An 18,966-nucleotide genomic window follows, 5' to 3' on the forward strand; every position below is an offset into this window, starting at 1 on the left:
GCAGCCTCCTGTCCGTCCAGGATTGAGCCCTCAGCATGATGCTGCCATCACCGTGTTTCTCTCATAAAGACTATATTTATGGATTGCATGACTGATTTTTATTGTCTCAGTGTTTTCCAGACTGTCTTCCTGTTTACTGCAGCCTCCCTCCATGGGTCAGTCTATCAGCTGGATCCCTAACAGTCTTAGTTTCAAAGCTGTGGGACATTTTGGAAACATTAAGGGCTGAATTAAAGCCAGAAGACGCTTCCTTTGTGAAACATTGTTTGAATCCACATAGATGCTCCCAGCATGGCTCTGGGGGCGGAGCTAAAATTCAATTCAATTCAGTTTATTTATATAGCGCCAAATTCACAACACATGTCATCTCAAGGCACTTTAAAAGCTTCCTCTGATGCACTCCGCTGCTGCGGTCTCTTTATAAACAGGTTAGCTCTGTTATAAAGCTGCCTCTTGTCAGCAGAGGTTGATTTTCCTGACGATGGAGGCTATTGCTGCTGAGATCATCCCATCAGCTTTCCAGACCCTCCAATGATCCAGAGAGAAGCTAATCCTGCAGAGATGAAAACCATCTACTGCTTCTCATATGTCTGACTGTTTGTGAACTGATTTCCTCACACTATAGAAGCGTCTTTATATTCCCAGTCTCCCAGTCCATGCACAATGTGGAAATCCCTTTGTTTCCTTCTGCAGGATAAGATGGATGGCTTCGTTCCAGCTCACTTCCTGGGATGGTACATAAAGGTAAACCCTGAGAGTTTATCCAACCTCTGAGTCACACATGGAATCATTTTCTGATCCTGCTTCGTTTAAACGTTTAACCAACATGGCCGGCTAGATAATGCTCGGTTTGTCCTTCAGACTCTGGTGATTCGGGATTGGTGGATGTGTATGATCATCAGCGTCATGTTCGAGTTCCTGGAGTACAGCCTGGAACACCAGCTGCCCAACTTCTCTGAGTGCTGGTGGGACCACGTGAGTACCCCCCCCCCACACACACACACACACTAACAGAGCAGTTTGTTTAAAAATATCTTCTTTTAGCTTTAGTTAGTTTTTCACTCATCTCTATGACAACCTACAGTTAAAACGATGGAAATCATCAAATAATGAGCAGAAAATTTTCCTTCTGCTGCTAAAGATGAAAATATGTTTCTTAGGAAAATCATTCATTGGATCTGATTTTACTCCAGAAGTTTCATTATTTAGAAAAAAGGTGCCGTCCTTCACCTGATCACAGGGTAACCTTTGACCTTAACAAATACCCCCTAATTCTGGCTTTCATCAAAGCGAGACGCATCCGATCTTTCAGCCTCAGCTGTGATGCTGACTCAGCAGATGAATCCAGCCTTTTTCCGCAGCGTGTTGCTGGAGGAGTAATAAACGCTGCTTCAAGCGAACGCCTCAGAAAACATGGCCGACTTCTGCCTCGTCCTCTGAAAACGGCTCAGAAACGTTGGAAGGAGCTAAATGCTTCTCCCAGCCTGTCGCAGATCTTCCCACCATCTTGACCTCTGACCCCGCCTCTGTCATTGCACCATCAGTTTTCTGAGTTGTTGTCAAAAAATGAAGAAAAAAATGAAAACCTTTAGGTGGATCTTTTTTCTAAAATCTATTTAAAAACTGTTTTTTTCAGATGGTTTCATAGCCGCCGTCGTCATGGCCGCCATCTTAACATCCTGAATGAACTGTGATGTTCCAGGAAGAATGTCCCTCTGAGGATCCTTCTCATTCTAGGCCTCTCTATTGCACACTATAGATCTGCTAGAATAATCTAGATTCCTTCAGGCGGTGGAGGAAATGCTGCTGTGATGATGTTTGGTCTGTAATCCCACCAGTGTCTCTTTTCCTCCATCGTCATCCAGAACAGGAACGCTGACGGAATGTCGGAGTTCTGCTATTCTAAATGAAAAGGTTTAAACAAACGTCCTGATTGGGTCATTCCATCCTGACAAACGGGGATTCAGATATTCTCCTCTTTCCTTGGTGGATATTCTCAGTCATCCAATCTTTGTATCCAAGTTTAAAGACGTTTCTTTTCCAGAAAACTTTTCAATTCAAAATGTTCCAGGTTTGATAGATTGGAGGAAAACCAAAACCTTGTTAGGGCTTCGATTTTGGTCATTAAACGGCTTTGCTTTGGTCCGCTCCATAAAGCCTGGAACTAAACGCAGTTTCTGACATTTTGAACTGAAAAATCTTCCTAAATGGGAAGAGAAACGTCTTCAGACTGGGAAGCAAAGACCAGAGGATTGATTTTAACTCCTTTTTCTTTTCTTCCTTCACATTTTCAGGAATTTTGTCCAAATATTGAGTTTTCTAAGATGGAGAAAGAATCAGACCAATGAGATTAAAGTTCTGCCTTGGCCCCACCCCCAGCCTAGATCTTGGTGAATCAGAATGACAGGAGCTGTGTGTTGATCAGCTCATCTATGGACGGGATTAAAATCTGCTCTGATTTAATAATCTCACATTTAGTTTCTTCTTTCTCTCTCTTATCATCCAGTTTCCTGAATTTTAACTTTCATTCATAGTTTTTACTGAATTTAACTTCCTGTTTGGTTTTTAATCATCATCATCATCATCGTCGTCGTCGTTCACATGTTCAGCCATATTTCACCACATAAATCAATCAATTATACCAAGTGACTGACTGACTGACTGACTGGGTGACTGGCTGACTGGGTGACTGGCTGACTGACTGACTGGGTGACTGGCTGACTGGGTGACTGGGTGACTGGCTGACTGACTGACTGACTGACTGACTGGGTGACTGGCTGACTGACTGACTGGGTGACTGGCTGACTGGGTGACTGGCTGACTGACTGACTGACTGACTGGGTGACTGGCTGACTGACTGACTGGGTGACTGGCTGACTGGGTGACTGGCTGACTGGGTGACTGGGTGACTGACTGACTGGGTGACTGGCTGACTGACTGACTGGCTGACTGGGTGACTGGCTGACTGACTGACTGGGTGACTGGGTGACTGACTGACTGACTGACTGACTGGGTGACTGGCTGACTGACTGACTGGGTGACTGGCTGACTGGGTGACTGGCTGACTGGGTGACTGGCTGACTGACTGACTGGCTGACTGGGTGACTGGCTGACTGACTGACTGGGTGACTGGCTGACTGACTGACTGGGTGACTGGCTGACTGACTGACTGGGTGACTGGGTTACTGGCTGACTGGGTGACTGACTGACTGGGTGACTGGCTGACTGACTGACTGGGTGACTGGCTGACTGACTGACTGGGTGACTGGGTGACTGGCTGACTGACTGACTGGGTGACTGGCTGACTGACTGACTGGGTGACTGGGTTACTGGCTGACTGGGTGACTGGCTGACTGGGTGACTGGCTGACTGACTGACTGGGTGACTGGGTGACTGACTGACTGACTGACTGACTGGGTGACTGGCTGACTGACTGACTGGGTGACTGGCTGACTGGGTGACTGGCTGACTGGGTGACTGGCTGACTGACTGACTGACTGACTGACTGGGTGACTGGCTGACTGACTGACTGGGTGACTGGCTGACTGGGTGACTGGCTGACTGGGTGACTGACTGACTGGGTGACTGGCTGACTGACTGACTGGGTGACTGGCTGACTGACTGACTGGGTGACTGGGTTACTGGCTGACTGGGTGACTGACTGACTGGGTGACTGGCTGACTGACTGACTGGGTGACTGGCTGACTGACTGACTGGGTGACTGGGTGACTGGCTGACTGACTGACTGGGTGACTGGCTGACTGACTGACTGGGTGACTGGGTTACTGGCTGACTGGGTGACTGACTGACTGGGTGACTGACTGACTGGGTGACTGGCTGACTGGGTGACTGGCTGACTGACTGACTGGGTGACTGGCTGACTGACTGACTGACTGGGTGACTGGCTGACTGACTGACTGGGTGACTGGCTGACTGACTGACTGACTGGGTGACTGGCTGACTGACTGACTGGGTGACTGGCTGACTGGGTGACTGACTGACTGGGTGACTGGCTGACTGACTGACTGGGTGACTGGCTGACTGACTGACTGGGTGACTGGCTGACTGACTGACTGACTGGGTGACTGGCTGACTGACTGACTGGGTGACTGGCTGACTGACTGACTGACTGGGTGACTGGCTGACTGACTGACTGGGTGACTGGCTGACTGGGTGACTGACTGACTGGGTGACTGGGTGACTGGCTGACTGACTGACTGGGTGACTGGCTGACTGACTGACTGGCTGACTGGGTGACTGGCTGACTGACTGACTGGGTGACTGGCTGACTGGGTGACTGGCTGACTGACTGACTGACTGACTGACTGGGTGACTGGCTGACTGACTGACTGGGTGACTGGCTGACTGACTGACTGACTGACTGACTGGGTGACTGGCTGACTGACTGACTGGGTGACTGGCTGACTGGGTGACTGGCTGACTGGGTGACTGACTGACTGACTGACTGACTGGGTGACTGGCTGACTGACTGACTGGCTGACTGGGTGACTGGCTGACTGACTGACTGGGTGACTGGGTGACTGACTGACTGACTGACTGACTGGGTGACTGGCTGACTGACTGACTGGGTGACTGGCTGACTGGGTGACTGGCTGACTGGGTGACTGGCTGACTGACTGACTGACTGACTGACTGGGTGACTGGGTGACTGGCTGACTGGGTGACTGGCTGACTGGGTGACTGACTGACTGGGTGACTGGCTGACTGACTGACTGGGTGACTGGCTGACTGACTGACTGGGTGACTGGGTTACTGGCTGACTGGGTGACTGACTGACTGGGTGACTGGCTGACTGACTGACTGGGTGACTGGCTGACTGACTGACTGGGTGACTGGGTGACTGGCTGACTGACTGACTGGGTGACTGGCTGACTGACTGACTGGGTGACTGGGTTACTGGCTGACTGGGTGACTGACTGACTGGGTGACTGACTGACTGGGTGACTGGCTGACTGGGTGACTGGCTGACTGACTGACTGGGTGACTGGCTGACTGACTGACTGACTGGGTGACTGGCTGACTGACTGACTGGGTGACTGGCTGACTGACTGACTGACTGGGTGACTGGCTGACTGACTGACTGGGTGACTGGGTGACTGACTGACTGGGTGACTGGCTGACTGACTGACTGGGTGACTGGCTGACTGACTGACTGGGTGACTGGGTTACTGGCTGACTGGGTGACTGACTGACTGGGTGACTGACTGACTGGGTGACTGGCTGACTGGGTGACTGGCTGACTGACTGACTGGGTGACTGGCTGACTGACTGACTGGGTGACTGGCTGACTGACTGACTGGGTGACTGGGTTACTGGCTGACTGGGTGACTGGGTGACTGGCTGACTGACTGACTGGGTGACTGGCTGACTGGGTGACTGGGTGACTGGCTGACTGACTGACTGACTGACTGACTGGGTGACTGGCTGACTGACTGGGTGACTGGCTGACTGGGTGACTGGCTGACTGGGTGACTGGCTGACTGACTGACTGGGTGACTGGCTGACTGGGTGACTGGCTGACTGGGTGACTGGGTGACTGACTGACTGGGTGACTGGCTGACTGGGTGACTGACTGACTGACTGACTGGGTGACTGGCTGACTGGGTGACTGGCTGGCTGACTGGGTGACTGACTGGGTGACTGGCTGACTGGGTGACTGGCTGACTGGGTGACTGGCTGACTGGGTGACTGACTGACTGGGTGACTGGCTGACTGACTGACTGGGTGACTGGGTGACTGACTGACTGACTGACTGACTGGGTGACTGGCTGACTGACTGACTGACTGACTGACTGGGTGACTGGCTGACTGGGTGACTGACTGGGTGACTGAATGGGTGACTGGCTGACTGGGTGACTGGCTGACTGACTGACTGGGTGACTGGCTGACTGGCGGACTGGGTGACTGACTGACTGGGTGACTGGCTGACTGGGTGACTGACTGACTGGGTGACTGGCTGACTGGGTGACTGACTGACTGGGTGACTGGGTGACTGACTGACTGGGTGACTGGCTGACTGGGTGACTGGGTGACTGGCTGACTGGGTGACTGGCTGACTGGCTGACTGGGTGACTGGCTGACTGGGTGACTGGCTGACTGGGTGACTGGCTGACTGGGTGACTGGCTGACTGACTGACTGACTGACTGACTGGCTGACTGGGTGACTGACTGACTGGGTGACTGGCTGACTGACTGACTGGGTGACTGGGTGACTGACTGACTGACTGGGTGACTGGCTGACTGGGTGACTGGCTGACTGACTGACTGGGTGACTGACTGGGTGACTGGCTGACTGGGTGACTGGCTGACTGACTGACTGGGTGACTGGCTGACTGGGTGACTGGGTGACTGACTGACTGGGTGACTGACTGACTGACTGACTGACTGGGTGACTGGGTGACTGACTGACTGGGTGACTGGCTGACTGACTGACTGGGTGACTGACTGGGTGACTGGCTGACTGGGTGACTGGCTGACTGACTGACTGGGTGACTGGCTGACTGGGTGACTGGGTGACTGACTGACTGGGTGACTGACTGACTGGGTGACTGGCTGACTGGGTGACTGACTGACTGGGTGACTGGCTGACTGACTGACTGGGTGACTGGCTGACTGGGTGACTGACTGACTGGGTGACTGGCTGACTGACTGACTGGCTGACTGACTGACTGGGTGACTGGCTGACTGGGTGACTGACTGACTGACTGACTGGCTGACTGGGTGACTGGGTGACTGACTGGCTGACTGACTGACTGACTGACTGACTGACTGGGTGACTGGCTGACTGGGTGACTGACTGGGTGACTGAATGGGTGACTGGCTGACTGGGTGACTGGCTGACTGACTGACTGGGTGACTGGCTGACTGACTGACTGGGTGACTGGCTGACTGGGTGACTGGCTGACTGACTGACTGGGTGACTGGCTGACTGGGTGACTGACTGGCTGACTGGGTGACTGGGTGACTGACTGACTGACTGACTGACTGGGTGACTGGGTGACTGACTGACTGGGTGACTGGCTGACTGGGTGACTGGCTGACTGGGTGAGTGACTGACTGGGTGACTGACTGACTGACTGGGTGACTGACTGACTGACTGACTGGCTGGGTGACTGGGTGACTGGGTGACTGACTGACTGGGTGACTGGCTGACTGGGTGACTGACTGACTGGGTGACTGGGTGACTGGCTGGCTGACTGACTGACTGACTGACTGGGTGACTGGCTGACTGGGTGACTGGCTGACTGGGTGACTGACTGACTGGGTGACTGGCTGACTGGGTGACTGACTGACTGGGTGACTGGCTGGCTGACTGGGTGACTGACTGACTGACTGACTGGGTGACTGGCTGACTGGGTGACTGACTGACTGACTGACTGGGTGACTGGCTGACTGGGTGACTGGGTGACTGGCTGACTGGGTGACTGACTGACTGGCTGACTGGGTGACTGACTGGGTGACTGACTGACTGGGTGACTGGCTGACTGGGTGACTGGCTGACTGACTGACTGGGTGACTGACTGGGTGACTGGCTGACTGGGTGACTGGCTGACTGACTGACTGGGTGACTGGCTGACTGGGTGACTGGGTGACTGACTGACTGGGTGACTGACTGACTGACTGACTGACTGGGTGACTGGGTGACTGACTGACTGGGTGACTGGCTGACTGACTGACTGGGTGACTGACTGGGTGACTGGCTGACTGGGTGACTGGCTGACTGACTGACTGGGTGACTGGCTGACTGGGTGACTGGGTGACTGACTGACTGGGTGACTGACTGACTGGGTGACTGACTGACTGGGTGACTGGCTGACTGACTGACTGGGTGACTGGCTGACTGGGTGACTGACTGACTGGGTGACTGGCTGACTGACTGACTGGCTGACTGACTGACTGGGTGACTGGCTGACTGGGTGACTGACTGACTGACTGACTGGCTGACTGGGTGACTGGGTGACTGACTGGCTGACTGACTGACTGACTGACTGACTGACTGACTGGGTGACTGGCTGACTGGGTGACTGACTGGGTGACTGAATGGGTGACTGGCTGACTGGGTGACTGGCTGACTGACTGACTGGGTGACTGGCTGACTGACTGACTGGGTGACTGGCTGACTGGGTGACTGGCTGACTGACTGACTGGGTGACTGGCTGACTGGGTGACTGACTGACTGACTGGCTGACTGGGTGACTGGGTGACTGACTGACTGACTGACTGACTGGGTGACTGGGTGACTGACTGACTGGGTGACTGGCTGACTGGGTGACTGGCTGACTGGGTGAGTGACTGACTGGGTGACTGACTGACTGACTGGGTGACTGACTGACTGACTGACTGGCTGGGTGACTGGGTGACTGGGTGACTGACTGACTGGGTGACTGGCTGACTGGGTGACTGACTGACTGGGTGACTGGGTGACTGGCTGGCTGACTGACTGACTGACTGACTGGGTGACTGGCTGACTGGGTGACTGGCTGACTGGGTGACTGACTGACTGGGTGACTGGCTGACTGGGTGACTGACTGACTGGGTGACTGGCTGGCTGACTGGGTGACTGACTGACTGACTGACTGGGTGACTGGCTGACTGGGTGACTGACTGACTGACTGACTGGGTGACTGGGTGACTGGGTGACTGGCTGACTGGGTGACTGACTGACTGGCTGACTGGGTGACTGACTGGGTGACTGGCTGACTGGGTGACTGGCTGACTGGGTGACTGACTGACTGGCTGACTGGGTGACTGACTGGGTGACTGGCTGACTGGGTGACTGGGTGACTGGGTGACTGGGTGACTGACTGACTGGGTGACTGGCTGACTGGGTGACTGACTGACTGGGTGACTGGCTGGCTGACTGGGTGACTGACTGACTGACTGACTGGGTGACTGGCTGACTGGGTGACTGACTGACTGACTGACTGGGTGACTGGCTGACTGGGTGACTGGGTGACTGGCTGACTGGGTGACTGACTGACTGGCTGACTGGGTGACTGACTGGGTGACTGGCTGACTGGGTGACTGGCTGACTGGGTGACTGACTGACTGGCTGACTGGGTGACTGACTGGGTGACTGGCTGACTGGGTGACTGGGTGACTGGCTGGCTGACTGGGTGACTGACTGACTGACTGACTGACTGGGTGACTGGCTGACTGACTGACTGGGTGACTGGCTGACTGACTGACTGGGTGACTGGCTGACTGGGTGACTGACTGACTGACTGACTGGGTGACTGGGTGACTGACTGGGTGACTGGCTGACTGGGTGACTGACTGACTGGGTGACTGACTGACTGGGTGACTGGCTGACTGACTGGGTGACTGGCTGACTGGGTGACTGGCTGACTGGGTGACTGGCTGACTGGGTGACTGACTGACTGGGTGACTGGCTGACTGACTGACTGGGTGACTGACTGACTGGGTGACTGGCTGACTGGGTGACTGACTGACTGACTGACTGGCTGACTGGGTGACTGGCTGACTGACTGACTGGCTGACTGGGTGACTGACTGACTGACTGACTGACTGGGTGACTGGCTGACTGGGTGACTGGCTGACTGGGTGACTGGCTGACTGGGTGACTGGGTGACTGACTGACTGGGTGACTGGGTGACTGGCTGACTGGGTGACTGACTGACTGGGTGACTGGCTGACTGACTGACTGGCTGACTGACTGGGTGACTGGCTGACTGGGTGACTGGGTGACTGACTGACTGACTGGGTGACTGGCTGACTGACTGGGTGACTGGCTGACTGGGTGACTGGGTGACTGACTGGGTGACTGGCTGTCTGGGTGACTGGCTGACTGACTGGCTGGCTGGCTGGCTGACTGACTGACTGACTGGCTGGCTGGCTGGCTGGCTGACTGACTGGCTGGCTGACTGACTGACTGACTGGGTGACTGACTGGCTGGCTGGCTGACTGACTGGCTGGCTGACTGGCTGGCTGGCTGACTGACTGGCTGGCTGACTGACTGACTGGCTGGTTGACTGACTGACTGACTGGCTGACTGACTGACTGACTGGCTGACTGACTGACTGGCTGGCTGACTGACTGGCTGGCTGACTGACTGACTGACTGGCTGGCTGACTGGCTGGCTGACTGACTGGCTGGCTGGCTGGCTGACTGACTGGCTGGCTGACTGACTGACTGACTGGGTGACTGGCTGACTGACTGACTGGGTGACTGGCTGACTGGGTGACTGGCTGACTGGGTGACTGACTGACTGACTGGCTGGCTGGCTGGCTGGCTGGCTGGCTGGCTGACTGACTGACTGACTGACTGACTGACTGACTGACTGAGTTCATGATGGGTAGAATCTCTCCGTCTGACGGTTAACGGAGTGTCTGTTCTGTTCCAGTGGATCATGGACGTGTTGGTGTGCAACGGTTTGGGGATCTACTGCGGCATGAAGACGCTGGGCTGGTTGTCCATGAAGCCGTATCAGTGGCAGGGACTCTGGAAGATTCCCACCTATAAGTGAGCTGCTGCCTTCACTCACTATAGATGATGGAAAACATCTCTGCACACTTTCTGGACGATATTTTACTATTTCCTTTTTCCTCTTAGATTTCCAATTCAATCCTTTAAGACCATTAATCCCTAAAAATTTGAATATTTCTTCCTATTTTCCCTGTTTATCTCAACTATTGTCACATTTAGCAATGTTATCTTATTCTCCTAATATATAATCTGCAGAGGGGCTGAGATTAGTTTGTTTCAGTATAACGAGAGTCCCTGACGTGTCTCTGTACAAACTAGTGATGCTCTGATGCCATTTTTGACCCCGATACTTGATACCTGCTACGATGCCGGATACCTGATACCGATATCGGATATGATACCGGATACCGATACCTGATACTGATATTGGATACCTGATACCTGGCTGTGCATCATCAGCCGATACGGTCTGTGTGAAATCGATGTGTTTATATGAAGAACTACTTGGATGTAGAATAATCACCATCATGGCTTCAAGCTGCTGCCTTCCTTTGTTTTAGCCTTTTTCCTGCTTCATAAAGTGAATCCAGTAGAACTTTTTATTGCCTACCTGGAATGGGTGACAATAGTTGAAGAAACTTTAGGCTCTAAAATGATGTCGTTGCCATATTAGTTGGTACTCGCCGATACTGATACCAGCATTTTACTGCTGGATCGAGGCGCCGCCCAATACTGGAATCATTGTCGGTGAAACACTAGAACAAATGCCTGGAAATGATTTCACTACCAAACTCCTTCAATATAACATTTTAGAAATATTTGTCTGAAAAAAAAACACATCAAACTATTTTTATCTGGATCTAAAAGTTCAACAGATAAGGTTTTTTCCGTCCCTCCAAAGGTTCATCCTCTCATCGCCTCTATTGTTGGTAAATAACTTTAATATGTTGAAGGAATCAAAGCCATGTTTCTAAATCAGTGTAATTAACGAGCAAACTAATTAGCGTAGATCTAACGCTGACCCCCCCCCCCCATGGACACTAGTGACGCTAAACGTTGATCACACCCCATGGCGGCTCAATGCGCCTGCAGCGCCGCTCTGCGACCATCTGCTGTCTGTATGTCGGTTAAATATGCGCTCGTTATCCAGCCTCATTCTAAAAGTAAAATATAAGACAGGAAATTAGTTTTTTTTAAAGCAAAGAAAAAGAGAATAAATTCCGATAAAACTGGAATTAAAAGTTTGTTTAGTTCTGAATCTTCTTCCCTCCCAGGGGGAAGATCAAGCGGATAGCGTTCCAGTTCACCCCCTACAGCTGGGTGAAATTCGAGTGGAAGCCCGCCTCCAACCTGCGGCGCTGGCTCGCCGTGCTGGGCATCATCTTCATGGTAACCGCCATATTTACTGGCTCATCCTGGGAGGCGGCCTTCATTTGCTCATCTGTTGGGTTTTTCTGGCCGTAGTTCCTGCTGGCCGAGCTGAACACCTTCTACCTGAAGTTTGTGCTGTGGATGCCGCCTGAACACTACCTGGTGCTGCTCCGCCTCGTCTTCTTTGTGAATGTGGGGGGCGTAGCCATGAGGGAGATCTACGACTTCATGGACGACCCGTCAGTGTTCCCTTATCATTCCCATTCGGCGCCGACCCGACCCCCGCTGACCTTCCCTCCGCTTCTCCCCACAGGAAGTTCCACAAAAAGCTGGGTCAGCAGGCGTGGCTGGTGTCCACCATAACGGTGACGGAGTTCCTCATCGTGGTCAAGTACGACCCCCACACCCTCATGCTGCCCATCCCCTTCTCCGTCATGCAGTGCTGGTTCCTGGGGATCCTCCTCATCCTCATCTGGACCCTCTGGAGGTTTTTCATCCGGTAAGAAGGAGGAACTGGATTCAGGTCTGAGTAGAAAACATTCAGGATTCTTCAAAGTTTCGGTATAAAAGGAAAGAAAATCGTTTCCGTATGAAAACAAACGTCTGATTAGATTTATAATTTATTTACATGGCGTCTGGATTAATATTTAAAGATGATCTGAGTGATTTATTGACAAAACGGCGACTTAGAAACAGATTCAGGCAAAATTACTGAAATATGAATTTTCCTTAACGGAATAGGAAAACCAAAAACATGGTTAGCCTTCATTTTCTACTCCCCCCCATGCTGAACAACACTCTGGAGTACTTTTTTGATATCTCAAATGCATCTGGAGATCTGGGAGGCTTCTTGCTGTCTGCTGACATTCAAATAATGGAGGTCTATGGCGCCCGAGGCAGAAAGGTCCATAAAAGTCCACAAAAAGGTGTCAATATTCCTCCATACTGCTCCTCCAATGTATTCCAAGTGTCCTGAGTGGGTAGCATCCAGAATTTACTCGAAACGAAGTCATTTAGAATGTTTTTAGAGCATAAACAGTAGAGTATAGGATTTCCTGAAAGCGCGTTCACGAGTCTACGGAAACCGCGGCAGACCAAACCAGATGAAAGTGCGCATTCAGCGTCTGCTCTTCCAATAATGCAAGCGTAGAAGAAGAAATGTGCTGTTTACCTGTGCAAAGAAAGAAACAACGAAAGACAAATGTCTGAGGACTTCAGTGTTGAGGAAGAGCATGAGTTCTTTGCCGAGCTGAATGCGCACTTTCATCTGGTTTGGTCTGCCGCGGTTTCCGTAGGCTCGTGAACGCGCTTTCAGGAAATCCTATACTCTACGGTTTATGCTCTAAAAACATTCTAAATGACTTCGTTTCGAGTAAATTCTGGACACTACCCACTCAGGACACTTGGAATACATTGGACGAGCAGTATGGAGGAATATTGACACGTTTTTTGTGGACTTTTATGGACCTTTCTGCCTCGGGCGCCATAGACCTCCATTATTTGAATGTCAGCAGACAGCAAGAAGCCTCCCAGATCTCCAGATGCATTTGAGATATCAAAAAAGTACTCCAGAGTGTTGTTCAGCATGGGGGTGAGTAGAAAATGAAGGCTAATCATGTTTTGGGTGTACTATTCCTTTAAATAATATTAAACACATTTTTTATTTATTTATTTATTTATCCATCTCCGCTGTGAAGCATCTATCCTAGACTTTTCTATATTTTTATTTTTTCTGCCTTTTCTATCAATGAGAATCAGAGTTTTGCTTCTTTTATTAGTTTTAATGATTATTCAGAGCAAAATAAGTTTATTATTTAAAGATCGGTGATCTTGACGGCAGACAGAAGGTCAAAGGTTATTAAAGAGTTCAAAGAATTGAAACGGCTCATTTTTTAATGTTTTTATTTAGACAGATTTCCATCCTATTCAGAAATTTAAGATCATATCTGAGGAAATGAGCAGAAACGTCGAGTGATTTTATGCCTTTCTGCTATTTTTACAGAATATTTCCAACTTAGTTTTAAACGAAATAAAGAATAATTGAGCAATAATGGGAGCGGCGGCGCCTCAAGTAATAAAAACAAAGATAAAAGACGCATATTTCACAGGAACAACCAAAGGACGTTCGATGGTTTTAAATATTCAGACCAGTTGATCCAGGTCTTAGAAATGTTTATTTTTCGACTTGGAGGAAAAAACTCAGAATATTTTTGGATTTTCTGAGTATTTATTTCTTCCATTTCTTTTTTTACTTTTCTAATTTCTGATGATATTTTTTGGTTTAGTCGTCTTTGGGAGACTTTGTTTGTCCTCCTAGACGGATTAGACGGATGTTCGGTTCCTTCTCGGATCCCTCAGGTTCCACCATAGATCCTCATGTTCTCACGTCTGGATCAACTCTCTATATCCATCTCCATCCGTCCCTCCATCTCCTCCATCCGTCCCTGCATCTCCTCCATCCGTCCCTGCATCTCCTCCATCCGTCCCTGCATCTCCTCCATCCGTCCCTCCATCTCCTCCATCTGTCCCTCCATCTCCTCCATCCGTCCCTCCATCTCCTCCATCCGTCCCTGCATCTCCTCCATCCGTCCCTCCATCTCCTCCATCCGTCCCTGCATCTCCTCCATCCGTCCCTGCATCTCCTCCATCCGTCTCTCCATCTCCTCCATCCGTCCCTCCATCTCCTCCATCCGTCCCTGCATCTCCTCCATCCGTCCCTCCATCTCCTCCATCCGTCCCTGCATCTCCTCCATCCGTCCCTCCATCTCCTCCATCCGTCCCTGCATCTCCTCCATCCGTCCCTCCATCTCCTCCATCCGTCCCTGCATCTCCTCCATCCGTCCCTGCATCTCCTCCATCCGTCCCTGCATCTCCTCCATCCGTCCCTGCATCTCCTCCATCCGTCCCTCCATCTCCTCCATCCGTCCCTGCATCTCCTCCATCCGTCCCTCCATCTCCTCCATCCGTCCCTGCATCTCCTCCATCCGTCCCTCCATCTCCTCCATCCGTCCCTCCATCTCCTCCATCCGTCCCTCCATCTCCTCCATCCGTCCCTCCATCTCCTACATCCGTCCCTCCATCTCCTCCATCTGTCCCTCCATCTCCTCCATCCGTCCCTCCATCTCCTCCATCCGTCCCTCCATCTCCTCCATCCGTCCCTGCATCTCCTCCATCCGTCCCTGCATCTCCTCCATCCGTCCCTGCATCTCCTCCATCCGTCCCTCCATCTCCTCCATCTGTCCCTCCATCTCCTCCATCCGTCCCTCCATCTCCTCCATCCGTCCCTGCATCTCCTCCATCCGTCCCTCCATCTCCTCCATCCGTCCCTGCATCTCCTCCATCCGTCCCTCCATCTCCTCCATCCGTCCCTCCATCTCCTCCATCCGTCCCTCCATCTCCTCCATCCGTCCCTGCATCTCCTCCATCCGTCCCTCCATCTCCTCCATCTGTCCCTCCATCTCCTCCATCCGTCCCTCCATCTCCTCCATCCGTCCCTCCATCTCCTCCATCCGTCCCTCCATCTCCTACATCCGTCCCTGCATCTCCTCCATCCGTCCCTGCATCTCCTCCATCCGTCCCTCCATCTCCTCCATCCGTCCCTGCATCTCCTCCATCCGTCCCTGCATCTCCTCCATCCGTCCCTCCATCTCCTCCATCCGTCCCTCCATCTCCTCCATCCGTCCCTGCATCTCCTCCATCCGTCCCTCCATCTCCTCCATCCGTCCCTGCATCTCCTCCATCCGTCCCTCCATCTCCTCCATCCGTCCCTCCATCTCCTCCATCCGTCCCTGCATCTCCTCCATCCGTCTCTCCATCTCCTCCATCCGTCCCTCCATCTCCTCCATCCGTCCCTCCATCTCCTCCATCCTTGTGTTGATCTTTGCAATTTCTTTGTTTATTGTCTCAAATTGTTCTTTATTTTCTTGGCGAAACCTTTTAGTTCTTGCAGGAGCAGCTCAGTGTCGGCCATTTTTGGACGCTGCTCCTCATGGCTAGTTAGCTTCAGCCAGTTAGCTGCTAGTTGTCGCCGCTCACGCTAAGCAGCCATTGTGATGATGTCGGATCAGGAAGTCGCCTCCTTCTATGTTTGATCGAATCAAAGTCCGATTTCTGTCTCATTGAAGCTTCTAGAAGCTGCAGCATCTGGTTTCTTCTTTTCTAGCTTCAGGCTGATTTCTTTATGCTTCTTATCTTTATTACTTAAAGCTTTAATCGATTAAAGCTTTAATTGAATAAAGGTGAAATGAATCCAATAATCATTTAGTCCATTAATTTGAATTAAAGATATTTAGAGAGAGATCAGTGTCACACAGGGATATTTTTATGCATTTAAACTATTTGATTTATTTTATAGCCAATGAGAAGCGAATAGAATAGAAGGAAAATCCCTTTACTGTCCCATAATGGGGAGGTTGTGTTCCAGCAGCAAAGGTTATAGCAGCAGTGATCAAACAACCTGAACCTTAGAAAATATTAACAGAATAAGTGACTGATTTTAACTTTTTGTTTTAACTCAATCCTCTGGACTTTGTTTCCAAGACGTTTCTCATCCAGGAAACTTTTTCAGTTCAAAACGTCTGGAATAGTGTTGAGTTCCAGGTTTTATAGAGCGGACCAACAAAACATGCAAACTGGTCCAACTACTAGAGATTAGCCTGGAATACCCGATACTGGTCTATGCTTCTGAAAGGAGAGACGTTGGGATCAACAGAGTAAAGAAAATAAACAATAAAATCCTGTAAAGTGTTTTAACAAAATCAACCTGGAGAATAAATAACCGATATTCAGCTGTGGACATTTTTACAGTATTTTGAAAACATCAGAAACATCAGAGACGAGCAGAATGACAGCAGCAGGTTATTGAACTGAGGCAGAAACTTCCCTCTAATAACGCCTCCTTTCCCGTCCCTCTGTTATCGCAGTGACATCACGCTTCGCTACAAAGAGACCCGTCGGCGCCAACAGGAAGTGCCGGTGGACTGGGACCGGCAGCTGGGGAACGGCGGCCCGGCAGCGGCGGCGGCGTCGGGCCGCAGCAAACTGAACGGCAGCTCCGAAACGCTGCGACAGAGGAAGTCCTGAGAGGAAGTCCCACTGAGACCGCCGCCGGGGGGGGGGCTCTAGGTGCTACGCTAAAGCCACTTAGCTGATAGTTTTAATGGTGGTCGGTTACTAACTACAAGAATTTACCTCATTCTGCTTTTTTTCTTTGACATTCGTGAAGCGAAATAGAAAAGTTTGATTTTCCGTCTTTCTGACAAACGTTTTCAGATCAGTGAACGAAATCTGTCATTTCCATTTTTACTGCAAACACCAGAACAACGTCTGCAACATTCCCTCCTCTGAGCCGCGGATCCCCTCTCATTTAGGTTAACAAGTCCAAGTCATTTTTCATGGTTTGAAGCAGGTCCCAAGTTCACTGGACTGTTTATATGTGGAGACGATTAAAAACGATTAAAAATTTTTTTCTTTAAGTTACTTTTCAGGATGAAACTTTAAGGTTTTTTTAATTAACTAAAACCTGCTGAACGTCTCTATTCGGAAAAAAAGAAATCTACCTGTTCTAGTTCTTTACCTGGTGATTAATCAGTCTGTTGATCGTTCCGGATTATTGGTTTGATTTCTGACAATCAGCAGAAGTGAATCCAGATCGAGGCTAAAATCAGAATAATGATAAACTTATTTTTATCGTCCAGATCTGTGAGGTTTGAAATATTAATGTTCAGTTATTTACTAAATATTTCACAATTAAAACCAAACAATTTACAGCTAAATTAATTTAGATTAGTACATTTTGAATCTCTGCACTCAATAATTGATTTAATTTAACTTCAAAGGAAGGAAAACGCTTTAAAACATTTATCTCTGGTTATTTTCTGTTCATTAAGATGCTGACAAATCAGCTTCAGTCCTTCTGCTGTTTGATCGATGCTGTTAAGACTCTTATAGTAACTTGATGGTGAATGTAATTAATTAAAAACCATTTTATTGACTTTATTTCTGCCAAACACTAAACAGAAATATTCTGTAATGTTCTGATATTTTAAATAGAAACAGTGATTTTTGTCCAAAGTGATTTTTCTCTAAAATCTTAAACCAATATTCTTAAAGTTTGTATTTATGTGTTTTTCTTTCTATCCTAAATTCAATTATTGCATTTTTCTTTTGGTTTGTTTTCATTTCAGACTATTCAAAGGTTTAAACGAATCAAAAATTAAAAAACTTATTTTGTCTCAAAGAAACTGAAGATAAATTGGCTAAAATGTATAATTTGTTTTTTTTTTGTTTTGTTTTTTTCTCTCCTGGGTGTTTAAGGGTTAGTTTCTCTTTTAGCCACAGGGTGGCGCTAGATGTCGTCGTTTGAGCTCTGCAGCCATGTTTCAATGTACTTTGATTTAATGTGAACATGTTTAGGATTATAAATAAAGGAATATGATGCTGCTCCTTTTAATTTTATAAGTTTTTCAATAAAATCAATATAAAAGGAACTTTGTGTCTGCTGGATATAATAGAATGCTTAAATATCAGTGAACATGTTTAATAAAAACCTTTATCTGCTGCTAACTGTTGCCTTCAAATGTAGGCCTGTAATTGTCAATGTTTGTAGTTTCCATGGCAACAGCATTTTTTCTGATAAGGCAAACTTTTTGGATGACATTTTAAGAACGGAAAAAATAATTTCTTTGGTCTGTAGGTGAATAAAGCTTCCAACAGAGCGGCCATCTGCTGAGGCCCACTGGGGTTCAAGGAGACAGAAGCAGACATAGAAAAAGAAGCATAGATACAAAAGGCAACTGTCAACCAGCTCCACAGGCGGCCCCGTCCAGGAAACACACAGCCAGGCAGACGAGCTCCGAGCCAGCTCCCATGTCAGAGGATGAAGAGAGCACATCCAGTTAGTCACAGTCAGAGAAACAGGACTACACTGGAAAACAGGCCAAGCTCCAACATCTAGAAACAAAGGTGTTGATGGCAGCAGCACAGCTGATATTTCTCTCCAGGATGGAGTCACAGCCAAACAGGAACAGCTCAATCTTATTTATAAAGAATCCCATAAAATCATTGCTGGACGCAGTTCACCCAGAGCCATAGTTCAACAGAGCTATGGCTCTGGGTGAGTTTGGCAAC

The 18,966-nt window shown here is 49.8% G+C and overlaps 1 protein-coding gene across 1 annotated transcript in view; it reads left to right on the forward strand.

Annotated features, from left to right (window-relative positions):
* The window catches only part of ptdss2 (phosphatidylserine synthase 2), a 32,414-nt gene extending 15,463 nt beyond the window's left edge, over window positions 1–16,951 (forward strand). Inside the window, exons 6-12 of the mRNA XM_038270881.1 lie at window positions 694–744; window positions 862–975; window positions 10,385–10,503; window positions 11,742–11,856; window positions 11,932–12,077; window positions 12,152–12,337; window positions 16,761–16,951. Of these exons, the coding sequence (XP_038126809.1) occupies window positions 694–744; window positions 862–975; window positions 10,385–10,503; window positions 11,742–11,856; window positions 11,932–12,077; window positions 12,152–12,337; window positions 16,761–16,920 (891 nt within the window). The 3' untranslated portion in view covers window positions 16,921–16,951. The remainder of the gene's footprint in view (window positions 1–693; window positions 745–861; window positions 976–10,384; window positions 10,504–11,741; window positions 11,857–11,931; window positions 12,078–12,151; window positions 12,338–16,760) is intronic.
* The last annotated feature ends 2,015 nt before the right edge of the window (window positions 16,952–18,966 follow it).

The sequence above is a fragment of the Cyprinodon tularosa genome, unplaced genomic scaffold, assembly GCF_016077235.1.
Source record: "Cyprinodon tularosa strain WSP-4 unplaced genomic scaffold, ASM1607723v1 ctg781, whole genome shotgun sequence".
Taxonomy (NCBI): domain Eukaryota; kingdom Metazoa; phylum Chordata; class Actinopteri; order Cyprinodontiformes; family Cyprinodontidae; genus Cyprinodon; species Cyprinodon tularosa.